We start from the raw sequence: 18221 nt of genomic DNA, 5'->3' as shown, positions 1-18221 counted from the left end.
GTGGAAATTAGAAAATAGAAGTTGTTTTGGTGGTGTCAAATCATTCTCTTCTTCTGAATCACCTAGGAATCAGTAACAGGCCTGTAGGTACTGAATATGAGAAGCTGTACATATGGCAGATAGCTAATCAACTACCGCCATCTTTATTTACATTTTTCAACCAATAAAGCATATGAACATGAACTAGTCGGCTGGCCCAGTTTCCAGACTCAGAGAAAACTATGACACATCATCACTTGAAAGCACCATAACTCCATGGTTTGAAGCAGACTAGCTTTGAATCAGGGTTGAGCTCAAGATCACTTTCAATTCACTCTGATCAAAGTCTGATTCAGGAAACAATGTTCCAGTATTCCACTCGAAAATGGTTAACTCCTCAGCTGTCTGATGGATCTGCTTTATAGAAGAAATGTTTTTATTAATTGTTTTACAACACTTTAATAGCAGCCAATTTCAAACCGGAAATAGAATTTCAAACTGGTCTGAGGCCAACCCTGTTTCATTGTCGACGCTATTTTCCATAGGCAGGAAAAGTGAAATACACACCCAGCTTTACAGAAACCATGCCAGAAATCTTGGAAGAGAGTGGCCAGGTATGAGGGGCCGGCCGAGTGTGAGTGTGTCGCCCCCTCCTGTGTGTTATCGGTAGTGCTAGAACCGTCGCCTTCCCTATGCACATCCATCTGAGATGCCTTCCTCAACTTCCTTCAACCACAGAAGAAAGAGAAGAAGAGGTGGGGGAGAAAAAAAAAGTGGAGAGAGACTTAAAGCCTAATTTATGCTTCATCGCACACTGGTGTCGCTCATTAAAAATAACAGATTTTCAAGTGATTCTCAAACGGTAAACGCGGTGTGTCACTTGAAAATCTGTTATTTTCAAAAAGCGACACCGACATGCGACAAAGCATAAATTAGGCTTTTGAAGCAGTGTAGGAAGAGGGCCTATTGAGGCTTTCTTTTTCCCCCCTTCATTGTTTTCAGTTGAATGGAGTGATGGAAGGATGAGAAGAAAAAGAGACAGAAAGCCACGGAAGTTCTGAAAACTCAAGACATTACTATAAGAAGCTCTGTGTCTCTCTTTCCGCAACATTGCCTTATCGTTCCTTGTCTGTGTGTGTGTGTGTGTGTGTGTGTGTGTGTGTGTGTGTGTGTGTGTGTGTGTGTGTGTGTGTGTGTGTGTGTGTGTGTTTTTGTTTGCAGCAATGATGCATTGTCTTGACAGCGTAGCATGTTTTTAGCCCTCAGACCAAGCAGGTGGCAGCAGCTTTCAGACTGGGACACTTCAAACTGGGGTCTTTAACAATCAAACGTGAACACATATAGAGACATGATCACACACATCACACGAGAATTACAGACAAAGAACAAAAATAGCTGCTATTTTTGAACATTTTTGAAATCTTCTCTTCTGGGGGTCCCTGGCACAAAACATTTTCAGATGGGGGCCAAATATATATCAATTTGGGGGTCCTTGACATGAAAGGTTTGAGAACTACTGGGTTAGGATACCTACTGGTTTACAATAAAGTTATTTGAAGCAAACGGCACACTGGATTGCACACTAGATGCGCCACAATCTTTATCGCAGTTTGGACATTGTTGCAATTACCTCTCTCCACCAGGAGAGGGAAACAAAGTAGAGTCAGGATGAACAAATATGTAAACAGAAGAGTTAGAGAGGAGATGTTTTAAGGCTGTGCGCATAATGTTGGACAGACACCGATAGAAACGGTTCAGTACACAGCCTTCTCTTATAACTAGGGCTGAAACTATTAAAGCAACAATAGTTTAATTGATCATTTTAGTATTTGAATATTTGTTTTAGCGATGTGTCATGTAGAAATGTCTAATATGTGGTGTTTACAACTCAGGGCCAGGGATTGTTACTTCAATCAATAATAAGTGCACTAACAAACAACATAGTGATCCAGCTAACATACTAATCATATTTCAGATACAGTCAAATACTGTACAGTGTTAATTTAATTATTTATGAATTTCATTCCTTCATTCATTCAAGTGTAACCAAACGGACCCCTCCCCCCCATCCCTCGGTCCTCAGGGGTTACCTGCGTCTTTTGCCCCCACTACTGGAAGCAGGTTTGGGGGTCCGTGTGGAGACAATCTGACAGTGAACTGTCCCCAGCAGCAACATGAGCCAGATGGCTCCAAACACCTCGGTAGCTGGTATCCCATGATGCAGTGGGAGAGAAACGTACAGTCCCGCAGCCGCAACTATGGGGTGAGAAGAGAGCATGTGTGGAAAACACAGAGAGAGAGAGAGAGAGCAGTGGAGATATGGAGAAAGAGAGAGAGGGGGGAGTGGAGAGAAAGGTATAAAGAGATAAGAGGGGATAGAAAGAGAGAGAGAGATTGGATGAGTTAGCTTTTTTTTCAGAGCTGGAAAAATGTCAACATGAGAAAAGAGCATCTGGTGTACTGTGTGTGTGTGTGTGTGTGTGTGTGTGTGTGTGTGTGTGTGTGTGTGTGTGTGTGTGTGTGTGTGTGTGTGTGTGTGTGTGTGTGTGTGTGTGTGTGTGTGTGTGTGTGTGTGTGTGTGTGTGTGTGTGTGTGTGTGTGTGTGTGTGTGTGTGTGTGTGTGTACGCGCATTTACAGAAGAAAACAAAACAGGCACATCCTGTGCTCTCAACAATAACAAGTCCATATTTTCAACTCTGTCTGTCTGTCTGTCTGTCTGTCTGTCAAACGCACGCACGCACGCACGCGCTCTCGAGCTCTCTACCTTGCAGCAGATACAGGGTCAGCAGCAGCAGGAAGATGGTTCTGGAGGTCACCTGGATCCACCATCTGTAGAAGAAAGGGAAAAACACCACCCTGACGATGCCCTTCCTGGTCAGAGACGTCCACGGACTCTCTGGTTTGGCCTTAGCAAACGCTGATCCTGGACAGACATGAAGACATGTACAATATAAACACTAAGCCTGGATGGACATGAGGACATGTACAACATAAATACTGAGATTAGACAGACATGAGGACATGTACAATATAAACACCGAGCCTGGACGGACATGAGGACATACTGTAAGTGGTGATACATGGGAAAGACACACACGCAAAAGTCTGCCCACCTCTAACCAGGTCCACATCTATGAGGTCTGATTTGACGTGACCCGTCTTCTTTGGTTTATTTCTCAAACCCTGAAGAAAGAGAGAGACAGAGTTAGACTGGCAGAGAGAGAGAGAGACAGAGTTAAACTGGCAGAGGCAGAGACAGAGACAGAGAGACAGAGAGAGAGAGAGAGAGAGACAGAGAGACAGAGATACAGTATACAGTTACTATAGTAACTGCACAGCATGGGGGTCTACTCGTGCGTGTTACGCCCTCAAGCACACCTGTGCACACACACCATGCATTATCTACAGTAGGAGGTGAATATTCCATTAAACCCGTTTCTATATCTAGTTCATATGTTTCTACACTGGAAGCTTGGGTGAAATGGAAATCTGCTCTGTGTAACTATTCTATGAGGATTATTTTGTGCCTTTATTGTGCAATCAAATATATTTGACAGAAAACATTTTGCACGGCAATCAAGATACTATTCTATCTCAAATGTATGTGTTGCTTTAATAAAATAGTTCAGATATTTCAGTCAAATTTTGCTCTCAATTGCACAATATAGACACAAAATAACCCCATGCTATTCCACATTTAAAGAAGAAAACTCACACTCCAATCACTCTTCATACAAATTGTATATTTTAAAGGGTTTGAGTAAACTGAGGTGACTGTGTAGGCTCAGCCAGTGCACAGACCATATCATTGCTGACGGGCAGAAACCTTGTAACTCCATATTTATTTTGTACCCCCCCCCCCCCCCCACTCATAAATGAATTCCCTATTTTATAATAATAATTATCTTTTAAGTCACGGAGTGCTTAACAGAAGAAATGTACTACATCATCTGACAGCGTCAAACAAAAGTGGCAAAAATGCGTCATCCCAAAGCCTATACCACTTGTGCAAGGACGCGCTGGGATTGGCCAGTAGCAACTTTGAGTGGCAGTTGGGGCAAACGCTCACCCCAAAACATGATTTATGATTCTGTGCCTTATCGGTACATAACTCGGGCGGCACGAGTCGGCTCAAGCGAACTTCGCAACGTTCGGCACAGGGACTCGCTCGCTTTAGCTCGCTCTGCGCTGCCTCTCGTGGCTCAAGTTCGCTTGAGACGGTGCGCCTCCGTCCCGGTCAAAAGCTATTCTTTATCGGCCCAAAAAAATGTCCGCAGTTGTCGTAGGCGAGAGGCAGTTCCACGTGCGTCACAGAAGCGGGGCGTGGTTTTTGGTAGACGAGAGGCAGTTCCGCGTTAGTCACAGAAGCGGGGCGTGGTTATAGCACATGTGGTATAAGCTTTGGTATGTCGCACTCGCTTCTGATCATTGCCATAGTATAGAGTTCAGTAACAGGGGTCCCCCCCCCCCCCACCCATCTCTCCAGCTCTTTAACAGAAAATACTTTTCAGGTTGGTGACAACATTTCAGCCAATCGGGAGAGAGAGAGAGTACCCATTTATCAGCTGAAATTTTATAGTGTTCCAGTTCCAATTGTGTCTGCTCATTTCTTTGTGTCATCACTTCCAATTTCACTTGTTTAATCTGTATCCTGACTGAGTTCTCCATCCTGATTGGATAAAATTGGTATCTCAACCTGAAAATGCATGAATGCAATCCATGAATCCATTTTCACTAGTTTGGGTCCCGGGCAAACGTCTAATTTCTCTTTTGGGTCCTGAGCTAAAACGTTTGGGAAACACTGTAGGCTAATCTCCTAGAGCAGGCTGACATAAATTACAGTACAGAATACACACCTACACATTCAAACACAATTCTGGCTTGTTATTGTGACTTGCTGTGTTTGGTGTGTGAATTATCTGCGTTCATGAGCCTGGCAACAACACTCCTGTAGCACCCTGGTTTCCTGTGCGAAGTGTTACTTCCTCCTTTGTTATCTAGGGCTGTGTGCGCATCTGTGCGTGCGTGTGTGCGTGTGTGCGTGTGTGCGTGTGTGCGCGCGCGTGTGTGTGTGTGTGTGTGTGTGTGTGTGTGTGTGTGTGTGTGTGTGTGTGTGTGTGTGTGTGTGTGTGTGTGTGTGTGTGTGTGTGTGTGTGATTTGTGTTGGTTGAACCAGACTGAGATAAAGAACCATACTGAGATTTTAAGAAACTGTTCTAAGTAACACCGTTAATTAGTTTGAAACCAGCGTGATTCCTAAAGCCACTCAGAGGTATTTTGTGGTGTGCGTGAACTCTGCTTTGTGTGTCATTAGGATTAACAACAACTAGACTACGGTGAGACAAATTCCTTTAATGAACCTCATAACATGCTATAAAGTGTTTGTGTTAACTCATGAGTCATGGTCTGTTGAAAGGCTTGTTGCAACTTAAGTAGAATAACATAAAGAACATTAAGAGGGATGTTGAAGAGGCTGGAGTGTGGCTACAGTACATGGGGAGCTGGGTGCCTGATTGGCCTGCACCAATATTGACACACTGGCCAATCATGATTAAGCTTATCAGTGAATGGTCTGATATAGAAGCTCTTATCTTTTAATGACACACTGACTCAACCAATACCAGAGAGAGAGAGAGGGGGGCGGGCATGTATTTCCGTGCTTGTGCATCTGCATTTGTGCATCTGTGTGTGTGTGCATGTGCACGTGTGTTGCATTTCTTTGTGTGTGCGTATAGATGGTAGAAGCAATAGGTCAATACAGTAGCTTCCTCTTAGCAGTATACGTACTTACTATTGCAGTCAAAACACTTCATCAAAACACTCTTAATCTGCACAGACGCAAAACCATTCTTCTCCAGACTAACGTGAAATAGACAGAGCAGGTGGTCATATATATTGGGGAGAGCCTAGTCTCGCGTAGCCAGACAACTATTCCACAATCTCTGAATGCTATATAGTCTGGAACTACACCTCCCGAAATCCGAGAGAGGAAACTGGCTCTTCCGTTCACAAAAATATATTTTAAAATATCTTTACAGTTTAATTTCCATTTCTGCTAAGCAGCAAGCTAAATATACTTAGATGATTTGTATTTATATTAGGATACATGTGTGCGACTGTAAAGACGAAACGGAAGTGGGGAGGAGGCTTCACATCCGGTTTATATTCTAATCATGATCAGAGCTTCCGAGTCCCAGACTGTATGACCGGAAACATTTGAAAATGTAATGGCAATAGTCTGGCCACGCGAGACTAGGGAGAGCCTGAACCTAAGAACTCTCAGTAACACGGTGGTCTCTGTAAGCAGTGGACTTCCCTCCTGCCTTCTCATTCCGTGTGTACAAAATATTACACCTGAAAATTAGGCGTTGTTTGTATGTATACTGTAGGTGTATTATATTATATATATATATATGTGTGTAGTGTGTATTATTATACATGTGTATTATAAGATCTTGTGAGCAGTGCCAATCTACTTATAATCAATCTGACCGACTTCCTCCAGGATTTTATGGCTTCTACACAAGGGCCCTTTTCTAGTCTGTTTGTGAAGTTGGCCGTTGAAATTTGCACTCCATCAGCCACTGGACAGAAACCCTTTTTTTCTGTCCCTCTGTATAGTTTAAGGAAGAGTTTAAAAGGAGGATGGTTCACTACTAGCTTCCTGGCTACCACAACCATAGACATAGCAACCAGTGGAGCTTTGACCAATCGTGCTCTTCTAAAACATCTTAACAGATGGGGCCAGTTTGAAAACACCTCATAAACTGGGCAAGTCAATCACAGCACCCTTAGCACTATGGTTATACAGTATATTGCCTATAGTCTCTTATCTTTATATCCTTCATAGACAGGGTAAATTCCCTGATTCCATATACACTTTAATTACTCTGGGTTCCTTGTACTATCATTAATCTAGGAACTGACACTACTGTTGCATTCTTTGGCATTTTGCCATGACACATGATGTCTGATGTAACAATTCATTGTGCTGTAGACACAAAGTGCTTAAAGCTGGTGTGGATATCAGAGGAAAAGGGTATGTTGGCAGCTGAGGGCAGTTAAGAGTGACTGCCAAATACCTAATATACAAACTCTACTCTAATGATGTCATTACAAAGGACAAACAAATAGTGGTAGTTGCCTATCACCATCAGCAGGTGGCATCTGAATAGTGTGTCAATGTTTGACTGTGTGTGTTTTTTTCTTCATTTAGTGAGACAGACAGTATAGTGCTGAGAATGAGACAGTGACAGATGGTAGGACGGTAGAACAGCTGAGAAGGAGACACAGTATAGGAGACAGAAGGTAGGACAGCTGAGAGGGAGACAGTATAAGAGAGAAGGTAGGACAGCTGAGAGGGAGACAGTATAAGAGAGAAGGTAGGACAGCTGAGAGGGAGACAGTATAAGAGAGAAGGTAGGACAGCTGAGAGGGAGACAGTATAGGAGAGAAGGTAGGACAGCTGAGAGGGAGACAGTATAAGAGAGAAGGTAGGACAGCTGAGAGGGAGACAGTATAGGAGAGACAGACGGTAGGACAGCTGAGAGGGAGACAGTATAGGAGAGAGACAGTAGGACAGCTGAGAGGAAGACATTACAGGAGAGACATACGGTAGGACAGCTGAGAGGGGGACAGTGTAGGAGAGACAGACGGTAGGACAGCTGAGGGGAGGACATTATAGGAGAAACAGAGGTAGGACAGCTGAGAGGAAGACATTAGGAGAAACAGACGGTAGGACAGCTGAGAGGGAGACAGGAAAGACAGAGGGCTCTGATCCGATTTACCATGCAGCCTATCTAAAACAACAACCAAAGAAGAAATCATGTAATATTTCAAGAGGTGAACATTTTGCACCAAGCAATAACTGGTTCAGGCAGCTTTGTAACGAGCCTATAAACAGAGGAATAAACAGCTTGCAGAGGTGAGAAGGTGATGCAGCTGCACCATGCTAGCTAGTAGCCAGAACATCTACAGGACAGCTGGACGACCAAGGTCACAGCACTGTGTGAGGCAGAGAGAGAGGGAGCGAGGAAAGAGGTGGAGGGCTAGAACAGGGTGATAATCTAAGAGAACAAAGATAATATATATATATATATTTCGAAAAAATATAAATTTTATGTTTATACATTTTACATCATCCTATTATTTTATATTATTACATGGCTTGGTTGAATGCTTGATTCTGATTGGTTCAATCGCTGAATTCAATACTAAAGATAGAAGAAGAGAGGTGAGGGTCTGAGCAAACAGGTGAGGTACATGCACGCACGCACACACACACACACACACACACACGAGTTGTAAATGCATCTCAAATCTGCACCTACTACATTAACGGTGGTAGTTACAACGGGTGTGGACGTTAGGATGTTATAAAAACACTGGCATTCACCAGTGCTTCACTTCCGTGCTGCCACACTCGCGCGTGCCATACCATCTATTAATATTTTTCTGAAGACTGCACAGTTGGACCTGTATTACTAATAAACCATGCTAATGACCACAACATCAGTAAAGACCAAACTAGTAAGCACACCCAAAAATAACTGCAACCTGAGGGCTAACTGCTCAAAAAGAAAAAGAAAAAAACTGTTTTATTTTTTGAGCGACATGACAAAGTATGAATTAGGCTTTAATCCAAACTTAGCATTCCTATGATGTGGCAAAAAAAAAACTCTACAAGCTCACAATACGTTGTGAGCTTGAAGATCAGCTATTTTCGGCGAAGATGTTTAGAGTAGAGCAGGTGGGGGCCTAGTATAGAGCCCTTGGGAATCCGGCGATCATCCACGTATAGGGTTTAATTGGTTAAAAAAGTGAAATTGCAGATTCCTCTGACATTAAAATCAGGTTATATCTTATGTAAGAGGGAAAGAGACAGATAGAGACCCTGACTGCAGCTGAATATCCGAGTAAAGGCCAATACATGCTCCTTACGATGTCGGATTCGGACAGGCTTACTACATGTCACACGTGTAAGCAATTCCCACTGTAGTCGACCTCAAAACTGTTATATTATTTTTCCCGTTATAACCAATTGGTTCACCATGACTTGACAACTCGGACGCCGTGTTCAGTGACGCGCCATTGGCTGCTCGGTTTGGGTACTCGCTCACCTAGCGGCTCGCTCGGGTGTGCCTCTCTAAGCTTCGCTGTCGGCATTGCTTTCCTTGTAAATATGTTGTAAACCCTAGCACATATTGCAGGATGTTAAGTGAACCTAAACGAACGCTCCTAATGCGGTGGTGATCACAGCCTTCCGGTGCAGTGCAGTGCAGGTGCAATGGAGAATTCTACTGTGTCGATTGGGGATCTAAAGGCCTAAAGACCCCCTGGTGGTCCCAAGACCCGACATTGAGAAGCACTCAACTGTGCAGCAGTTATCTAGCAGTCAACTAGCCATCAGCCAAGCTAACCATCTGCCATATGCCATATGACGGTAGCACACCGATGTGACTGTTTTACACACCGACATTGACCGGGCATCCAACCAATCAAATCAATCACTCACTCAATCAACATCTACCGCTACAGTGTGGGTGAGCAGAAGTGCATTGTGGGATACAGGAGGGAGACCTCCTGCCAGGTGGTGTACTCACCAATCTAATAAACTGTTGGAGAGACGGAGAACAAGAAGGAAAGATAGATATAATGGATGGAAGCATGGACAAGAAGGAGAAGAACGATGGAGAGATGTCAGCCAGCCAGGAGAGGGGCAGAAAGGAAAGAGTTAAAAGATAAAAGATTTAAAAAAATAAATAAAACACACAGGAAAAATGAACAACTGTCATGGAGAGAGAGAGAAAATGAGGGAGAAAAATAAATAATGAATGACAAACCAACACTGAAATTAGAGGAGCAGGTGTTTATAAAATAGAGTAGAAATGAGTAGAGTAGAAGCAGACTTACTTTTATTTCTCGTTGTTCAACTGACTTCTCCCATATCTGCTGGTCATATGCGCCAATCTGAAACACACACACATACACCAGAAAGTGGATTAAAACATTATTAAAACCGAGAAAGCATCCGTGTCATTTTAGAGAGAGAGATAGAGAGCACATTGGTTGGCTATGGTTGGCTATAAAAGAATAGCAGATACACAAACTCATAGTGCGTCACTTCCCGCTTGTAGATCTGCCATTTTTGTAAAATAATATAGATTTTCTTCTTTGAATATATATATTTTTTCAGAATACTGACATTTGTAGAATCGGCCCAGGTCTTAATGGGTTAAAAATAGTTAGCAAAAAAATGAAATCGGTATAACTGGATTCCCGCTCTGGGGGACAGTGTTCTAGTGAAAAGCTGAGTACGGCGTTCCTGCTTTCAGTGTAAAATGTTTCAGCGTAACAGAGTTCATTTGACAAAATGTTCTTGCAGTTTAAATTAACATTCAGGTTTTTATGTTTTCTTTTACTGTGTACAGCAGTGAGACAATGGTAGACTTCAAGCTGTTAGATATAGAAACCGTTCTTAACGAATGGATGTGGTCTCTGACTGAGTTACTTGTCATGTTTTTAATGTCATTCTTTTTGGTCACAGTACACACACACACACACACAGCAAAGTAGTATTCGGTGGTCAGATAACCTGACCTCAATGAGAGAGAGGCAAATTGTGTGTGTGTGTGTGTGTGTGTGTGTGTGTGTGTGTGTGTGTGTGTGTGTGTGTGTGTGTGTGTGTGTGTGTGTGTGTGTGTGTGTGTGTGTGTGTGTGTGTGTGTGTGTGAGACACCTCATACAGGGTCTAGGTCAGCCCAGTAGCTGCTCTCTCACTAATGGAAACTCTACATGTTTAATGAGCCTTCATTAAACATAAATAGAGAGAGAGACAGACAGAGGACAGAAAGTTTGTCAGGCAAATTGTGTTTGTGAGTGCAGTGTGTGCGTGTGCGTGTGCGTGTGCGTGTGTGTGTGTGTGTGTGTGTGTGTGGTGAGAGAGAGAGAGAGAACAAGGACAGAATGTTTGACAGGCAAATTTGGTTTGTGAGTCTAGTGTGTGTGTATGTGCGTGAATGTGTGCGTGTAAGAGAGAGAGAGAGAGAGAGAGAGAGAGAGAGAGAGAGAGTGTGTAAACACGCATACACTGTATATACAGTGTGTGTTTGTGTGCATGTGGCCAAGAGTTAACAGTCCAAAGGGTGTAGGCTGGTGTTGCTGTAGCAACTGAAGCTAGGCTAGTTTTACTAAGGAGCTGTCAGACCACACTACTGTCTGTTTATATGAGAGAGAGAGAAACAGAGATTGAGAGAGAGAGCAGGAAAAATAAAGAGGTAGGGCTGGGCATGCCCATTTTCGGTTAATTGCAATTAACCGAAAATATAGAACCAATAATCGACTTAGCCTTGCTCATGTAGGTTTATTGAATCGAGAAGCAGTACATTTTTTATATATCAATGAATCGACAGGAAACATTTCTAATAGTTAATTTTTAATAATCGACAACATTAATTTGTTTGATTAACCACTTAACCCTGTATTATACCTAGGTGTACAAGGGTGGCGAACACAAAAAAATAGCTGCTCTACAAGCTCACAAAGCATTGCATCGTGACGCATTGTGAGCTTGCATTTCTGCTATTTTCACTTAAAAAATAAATATATGTATATGTGTGTGTATATATATATATATATATATATATATATATATTTTTTTTTTTTTTTTTTTTTTTTCATTAATCATAATTGGGGCAAATGTTTGAAATAATCATGTTATGAATTGGTGCCTTTGAATCATGCTACTACGATTAATAATAACTAGACCATACCCGGTCGACGCATCCGTGGGGGTATATGCGCACATGATCTGGCAACCCGGGAGGCGACATTCTTTCACACATAAACGCTAATAAGAAGCTGAGATTTGATGAAATTGAAAAACGGGCTTCAGTTAAGTTCAGATGGTAATGGTCAATGGCTGTGTGCAAAATCAGAGCAATTGCTCCAGCCACTGAGGAGAACCGGGTAGCTTCACCACTACATTCACCACTACACCACTACAGACAAACGGACAGAGGTTACTCAAATTATAGGAGGATATAAACTAAATAGAAATATAATTAAACATCATGTGTAAGGAAGGCCCTTGCACACAGTATCCAATGTCTAATTTCTCTCTACCCGAGGCTCGCCGTCTTTAAGAGGTTCTGTCTGTGTATCCAAAGCTCATCTTGGGAAAAAAGAAGAACAGAGCCAACTCAGGTCCATCTGGGTTTAAGTGGTTAAGGCATCTGGAACAAGATTGCACAGTCGCTCACAGTCAGTCATTTTGGAGAAGGTGTGCAAGAGGTCATAGCCTTTGTCAAGTTGCTACATGAAATCGCATATAATGTGACTTGACCCATTGAATCCGGGAACGCATCGGTGTCATTTTAGATTTTGTTGGCTATTTTTGAAAAAGACATCGTGAAATTTTGCGCAAATCTTTGAATATATACATACACTTTTAACTGGGGGTCCCTGGAACAGACTGGGGGAGTCCGTGGACTTATGATTTTGGGTGGTCCTTGACATGAAAAAGTTTGAGAACCACTGATATTATAGCAACATAAGATTTTTTTTTAATTGTTAAGATTTAGAAGACATTTGTGGAATCCCCAGAAGCAAAGATTTGAGTCAAAAATATATATTCAAAGACTTGCAACACGATTTTGAAGAAAAAAAACTATGGATTGCAGTGCAATCCATAACCCTACACTGGATGAAACAATGACTGTGACTGGGTTTGTTAGAATAAAGGCAGATTTATACTTTGCTGTATCACCCTGACACCCTGTGTGCTTGCAGATCGGCTATTTTCGATACATGACACAATTGTATGACAGAGAATAAATGATACACAACAGTGACCTACACACCACCTTCCCTACATGTAACCACATTTTGTCTCATTATCCTGGGCATTATGCTCCAGACACAGATCTCAGACAGGCTAAAGCCAGTTCACCAAAGTGTTGTTTTTCCCAGCTAAAAATGCAAGACGCTCTTCTAAAACGCTCATCTGTAAAATGTTTGATTCCCAGGTGATTTGATGATTTTGATTAGAGTGATTTTTCAGCTGAGACAGTGATAACAGTGATGAGATGAGCGCAGCGATCTAACTCAGAGTTGGATATTTTTCAACTCTCTGCAACCAGATAAAAACGTGTTTGGCTCAGTGCAGAATAGACGCTTGGTGCCTCGTTAGGCTAGACTCCCCGTGTCCTTGAGCAAGACAATGATGAGCAGGTTGGCGCCTTGCATGGCTTCCTCTGCCGTCGGTGTGTTAATGTGTTAATGTGTGTGTGTGTGTGTGTGTGTGTGTGTGTGTGTGTGTGTGTGTGTGTGTGTGTGTGTGTGTGTGTGTGTGTGTGTGTGTGTGTGTGTGTGTGTGTGTGTGTGTGTGTGTGTGTGTGTGAATGCGCTTTGAAAAAAGGCAGTATATAAATGCACCATTTACCAAATGATTAGATGATCAATCATTCACCTTTTTATTTAAATAAAATCTTAAAAGACTAGATAAGATGTGTGTGTAGATGTGTGTGTGTGTGTGTGTGTGTGTGTGTGTGTGTGTGTGTGTGTGTGTGTGTGTGTGTGTGTGTGTGTGTGTGTGTGAGAGAGATGAGCAGCCGCAGTGCCAGGGTCACCATGGCGACAGACGGAGAGACGATCCAAGGGAGGAGGGAGGGCAAGAATATGTCGTCATGGCAACAGGGTTATGCAATAACATCCTCCGCAGTGAAGGAGGTGGGGGGGACGCGCATACACAAAGATAACTACATCACTCCTCCTGCACTAATATACACATTCACTGATACAAGACAGGTGCACAGACACACACACACACACCTAACTACTATACCAGCTTGCACTCCATCTCACCACCCCCCTCCCCCTTTACAACAGTCATGTTATGTCATAATCCTCTTAGTGCTGAGTGATGTTCCTAATGTATCTTTACACCTCAAGGTGACAGAGAGAATGACAGACAGACAGAGACGGACAGAGACAGACAGACAGACAGACAGACAGAGAGAGACGGACAGAGACAGACAGATGGATAGAGAGAGCGAGCGTCTGTTTGGTTTAGCACGTGTGATTTCTCTTCAACCTTAGTTGATTTTTGAAACCATTCATTTTGACCGACATATCGGACAAACATTTTTTCATTCTAATGCTGACCATGAGAATGAACGGCAACGCCTGCATGGAATGTGCCGAATAACAACATCTGACAATTTAGCTTTTTTTTTATCAGAAAAAGCCAGAGATCTTTTCCTCCCTGGATTGAACTCAGAACAGATCCATAACAGTATGGAGCTGAAAAGTAACAGAGAAAACAGACTGGAAGAAATCCAAACCTGAATGTGTTTTAGGTGAAAACTGAAATCTGTCTACGGTTAAAAACGGTGGATATTTATTTCCCGTCTCCTCCACACTGACCTCTCAGCTTAAATGAAAGAATGAGGTTGGATGGATGATTATATAACTTACTGAATGAAGGAATTAGTGAATAGATGGATGACTATGGAAGTGAATGAAGGAATGAGTGAATAGATGGATGACTATATAACTGACTGAAGGAATGAGCGTATAGATGGATGACTATGGAACTGAATGAAGGAATGAGTGGATGAATGGAAGAATAATGGAATGACTTCAATGAATGCAAGTACAGATCAACATATCAATTAATTAAAGTTTGAGTGACAGAACAAGTGTGTGTAATGTAAAGCCACACAAGTCTGTGTGACATCTAGAAACAAGAAAATAGACAAGGAGTCTGTTAGACTCATGTATGCGCGTACATGCTATGTGCGTGCACATAGCATATGAGCCTTTCTCTATCTGTCTATCTATTTCCCTCATCTATCTGTCCATCTTTGGACAGTGTGTGTGTGTGTGTGTGTGTGTGTGTGTGTGTGTGTGTGTGTGTGTGTGTGTGTGTGTGTGTGTGTGTGTGTGTGTGTGTGTGTGTGTGTGTGTGTGTGTGTGTGCGTGCGTGTGTCTCAATATGCAAGCACACAACTAGAAATACAGTAGCCTTACCCTTATCAGATATATCACCAGTATAAAATAAAGAAAGTCATATACTATGCATCCTGTACAGTCTAAATATAAACCACATGTAATCTGTACCCACAGACAGATTGTGCTTTTTAACATTGTGGGGCAGAACATTAACTACAGTCCTGTGTCACAGTGCACTGACTAGAGTATATGAATGTATAAATACTATATCATAATATGAGCTGAGCAGAGTGGCTGACGCCGGCTCAAACGCAGACTAAACAGTGGGTCTATTTACAGTGAGCCTGGTCAGAAATAAGCCTGATTACTCATATGGTCAGAACACAGCATGTGAGACTGGGGGGTCTATTAAAAGAGCAGAGCTTGTTGTCACCCAAAGGTCACCAGGTTCAATCCCCAAGGGAGGTAAGAAATGTCTGAAAGCAGCCAGGTCAGAAATATCCCGGAGGACAAACACATTCTACCCCCCATCTCATCACATGCAGTTGTGGGAAAAGTATTCAAATATTTGACTTAAGTAAAAGTATCAACACTGCAATGTAGAAATACTCTGTTACAGGTAAAAGTCCTGAATTCCAAATTTATTGAGTTAAAGTACAAAAGTATTGGTATCAAAATGTACTTAAAGTACCAAAAATAGAAAGTACGGTAATCATTATGCAGAATGTCCCATTTCACAAGTTTTCAAACTTTCAATCTTTTGAAAATAGCAGCTCTACAAGCTCACAATGCGCCGCGATGCGACGGATTGTGAGCTTGTAGATCAGCTATTTTCAAATGGCCGAAATGCGTACAGAGCGTTAAGTGGTTAATGTATGTTTTGTAATAATAATCTAAATCTATAATGTAACTAAAGTTGACAAAAATAATTGAAGTGGAGTAAAAGATTAATATGTGCCTCTGAGATGTAGTGGAAGTAAAAGTACTGAAATTTGGAAATACTGCAGTAAAGTAAAAGTACCTCAACATTTTACAAGTACTTTACACCACTCATCACATGTGCATGTATAGATTTAGGGTCACGATCATGACATTTTACCAGATGATCAATTGTCACACGAATAACTGCAGTTAAAAATTTAATTGTGTTTTTGGCATTAAGTGAACATGGGAACATATACATATGTTCTATAATATTTCTATTTGGCTTTTAGGCTGCGTAAACAAACCTTTCACAGGGCAGATATGATAAGTAACAATATACAAAGCAATAGAGCGCCGAAGTGTGACATCACTGCCGCTAGAGGGCGCTATCCCCCTGGGTCACAGCGTTAGTTTTTGTATTGGAATTCCCATGGGGGAATCTTAGATCGCATCATATAAGAACTGTGTTCCAAAAATAAACAAACCCCATGGCGATTTTACTCACATGGATATGAAGCCTCAACTGACGAGCGCACAACGACTCGCATTGTGAGGCGTTGTTTGCTTATAGATCGGCTATTTTCTAAAACCCTTTCTTACATTTTTTTAATGCCAATGTTTGACCAGATAGTTTGTTGGTTACTTTTTATGCAGGTAATGGTCTTTTTCTTTTTCTTTAAATATTAAAACGGTCTTAAAATTTCTTAAATTGTCACTTCACTGTCATCTGTGGACCCCCCCTAAAATCATGTGAGGACCTCACCGGGGGTCCCGACCCACATGATTGAGAACCACTACTCTACATGATGTAGTCCAGAGACAGCAGACAGGTACAGCTGTTTTATTCAGTGGTGAGTAAGCATTTGTCGTCACTGGTGTGTCTGTGCCCAGACAGGCCTATCTTCAACTTACACATACACCCGCTGCTCAAAGATAGACGGATAAATTAAGATAGCTAATTCAGATACAGAAGGGAGAGGGATGGGCTCAGACTACACACACACTGTCCAAAGAGACAGATAGTTAAGGGAAATAAATAGAATATGCCACACACACACACACACACACACACACACACACACACACACACACACACACACACACACACACACACACACACACACACACACACACACACACACACACACACACACACACACACACACACACACACACACACACACACACACACACACACACACACACACACACACACACACACCTCTGAGTCAGCTAACAAGCTTCAGCTTGGTCTGAGACCAGGCCCGGAATTAAAGTGAATCAACACTGTAAAACCTGAACCTGTCTAATGGACAAGCGCGCGCGCACACACAAAGACACACACACACACACACACACACACACACACACACACACAGGTCACCAGGACAGACAGGCACAAAGACAACCAAATAGACAGACAGGCAGGTAGACAGACAGACACACACACAGACAGACAGACGGACAGGCGGTGTGTAAGCTGAGAGGTACAGGGGGAGCTGTGGTCGAGTCCAGTGAGGATCTGATATCTGAAACCATGGAACACGAGACACACTACACCAGTAAACCCAGCTCAGACTCACTGCCCTTACCCTCCTGATTACCAGTATACACTGAATTCCAATACTGCTGCCACCGCTGATATTTTTACTGACGGAGGCAGGAGAAACAAGGCAGGGTTTGTGCACCTCAAAAACGTCATTTAACATTAATTACTTTGTGCTTCTGGCAGAACTGATCCTACATTAAAGGAGGGACATTATGTGTTATGCATGAATTGAATTTCCCCTTTAAGAGGACTTCTCTAGTTTAAATGCAAATACTTCCAAAATTACAATCCTACATAAATACAGGTTATCCAAAATTGCAGTCAGCCTTCAATTAATTTGTGCAAAACAGATATCAAGGTCAAATTAAGGGCAGGCTGTGAAGAAATAGAGCTGTATTATGATGGAAATGCACGTATCTCGGAGTGGGATCCTGAATTCAGCTTCAGACCATTCGGTTCTCATCGGGAGCAGTTACGGGTTCAGAGTCTTGCTCAAGGACACTTCGACAGCGACACAGGGAGAGCCGGGGATCAAACCAGGAACCTTCCGATTCCCAAGCGGCTGCTTACAATGTGTTTACTTAAGTCCTCTATTTATTGAGGACTTATCGCATATTGGTACTGTACTTCAAAAGTCACGAAGCACACCAAATAAGCCAGGGAGGCAGGCCACAGCAAGTCAGCCATTTATGCTTGTGCTGGGTAGTAAACGGATGAGTTTTCCATGTGTATCTCATTTCAAATGTTTTCAACATGCTTTTAATATGCAACACATTTGTCCACAATTCCATATGTACCGTTGCAACTTTGTTTAGA

The 18221-nt window shown here is 42.3% G+C and overlaps 1 protein-coding gene across 6 annotated transcripts in view; it reads right to left on the bottom strand.

Moving 5' to 3' along the window:
* LOC311039831 (protein PHTF2) overlaps nucleotides 1–18221 on the bottom strand; it is a 49350-nt gene that overhangs the window by 18129 nt on the left and 13000 nt on the right. For 4 of the 6 annotated variants that reach the window (XR_014600204.1, XM_084049828.1, XM_084049830.1 and 1 more), the window contains exons 3-7: nucleotides 9893–9949; nucleotides 3094–3163; nucleotides 2745–2903; nucleotides 2070–2235; nucleotides 547–705 (exon numbers count right to left, since the gene is read on the bottom strand). Coding sequence is in view for 5 of the 6 variants with exons in the window: in XM_084049828.1 (XP_083905954.1) it covers nucleotides 547–705; nucleotides 2070–2235; nucleotides 2745–2903; nucleotides 3094–3163; nucleotides 9893–9949 (611 nt within the window). In the remaining variant the exon portion in view is untranslated. Of the gene's footprint in view, nucleotides 1–546; nucleotides 706–2069; nucleotides 2236–2744; nucleotides 2904–3093; nucleotides 3164–9582; nucleotides 9689–9892; nucleotides 9950–18221 lie in introns of those variants that run through there. The other 2 variants (XM_084049831.1, XM_084049832.1) reach the window with 2 other exon arrangements.

Source organism: Gymnoscopelus microlampas (genome assembly GCF_963454915.1).
Source record: "Gymnoscopelus microlampas genome assembly, chromosome: 23".
NCBI lineage: Eukaryota > Metazoa > Chordata > Actinopteri > Myctophiformes > Myctophidae > Gymnoscopelus > Gymnoscopelus microlampas.
The sequence above is the reverse complement of the archived record's forward strand: the minus strand, read 5'-3'. Positions and strand labels throughout refer to the sequence as shown.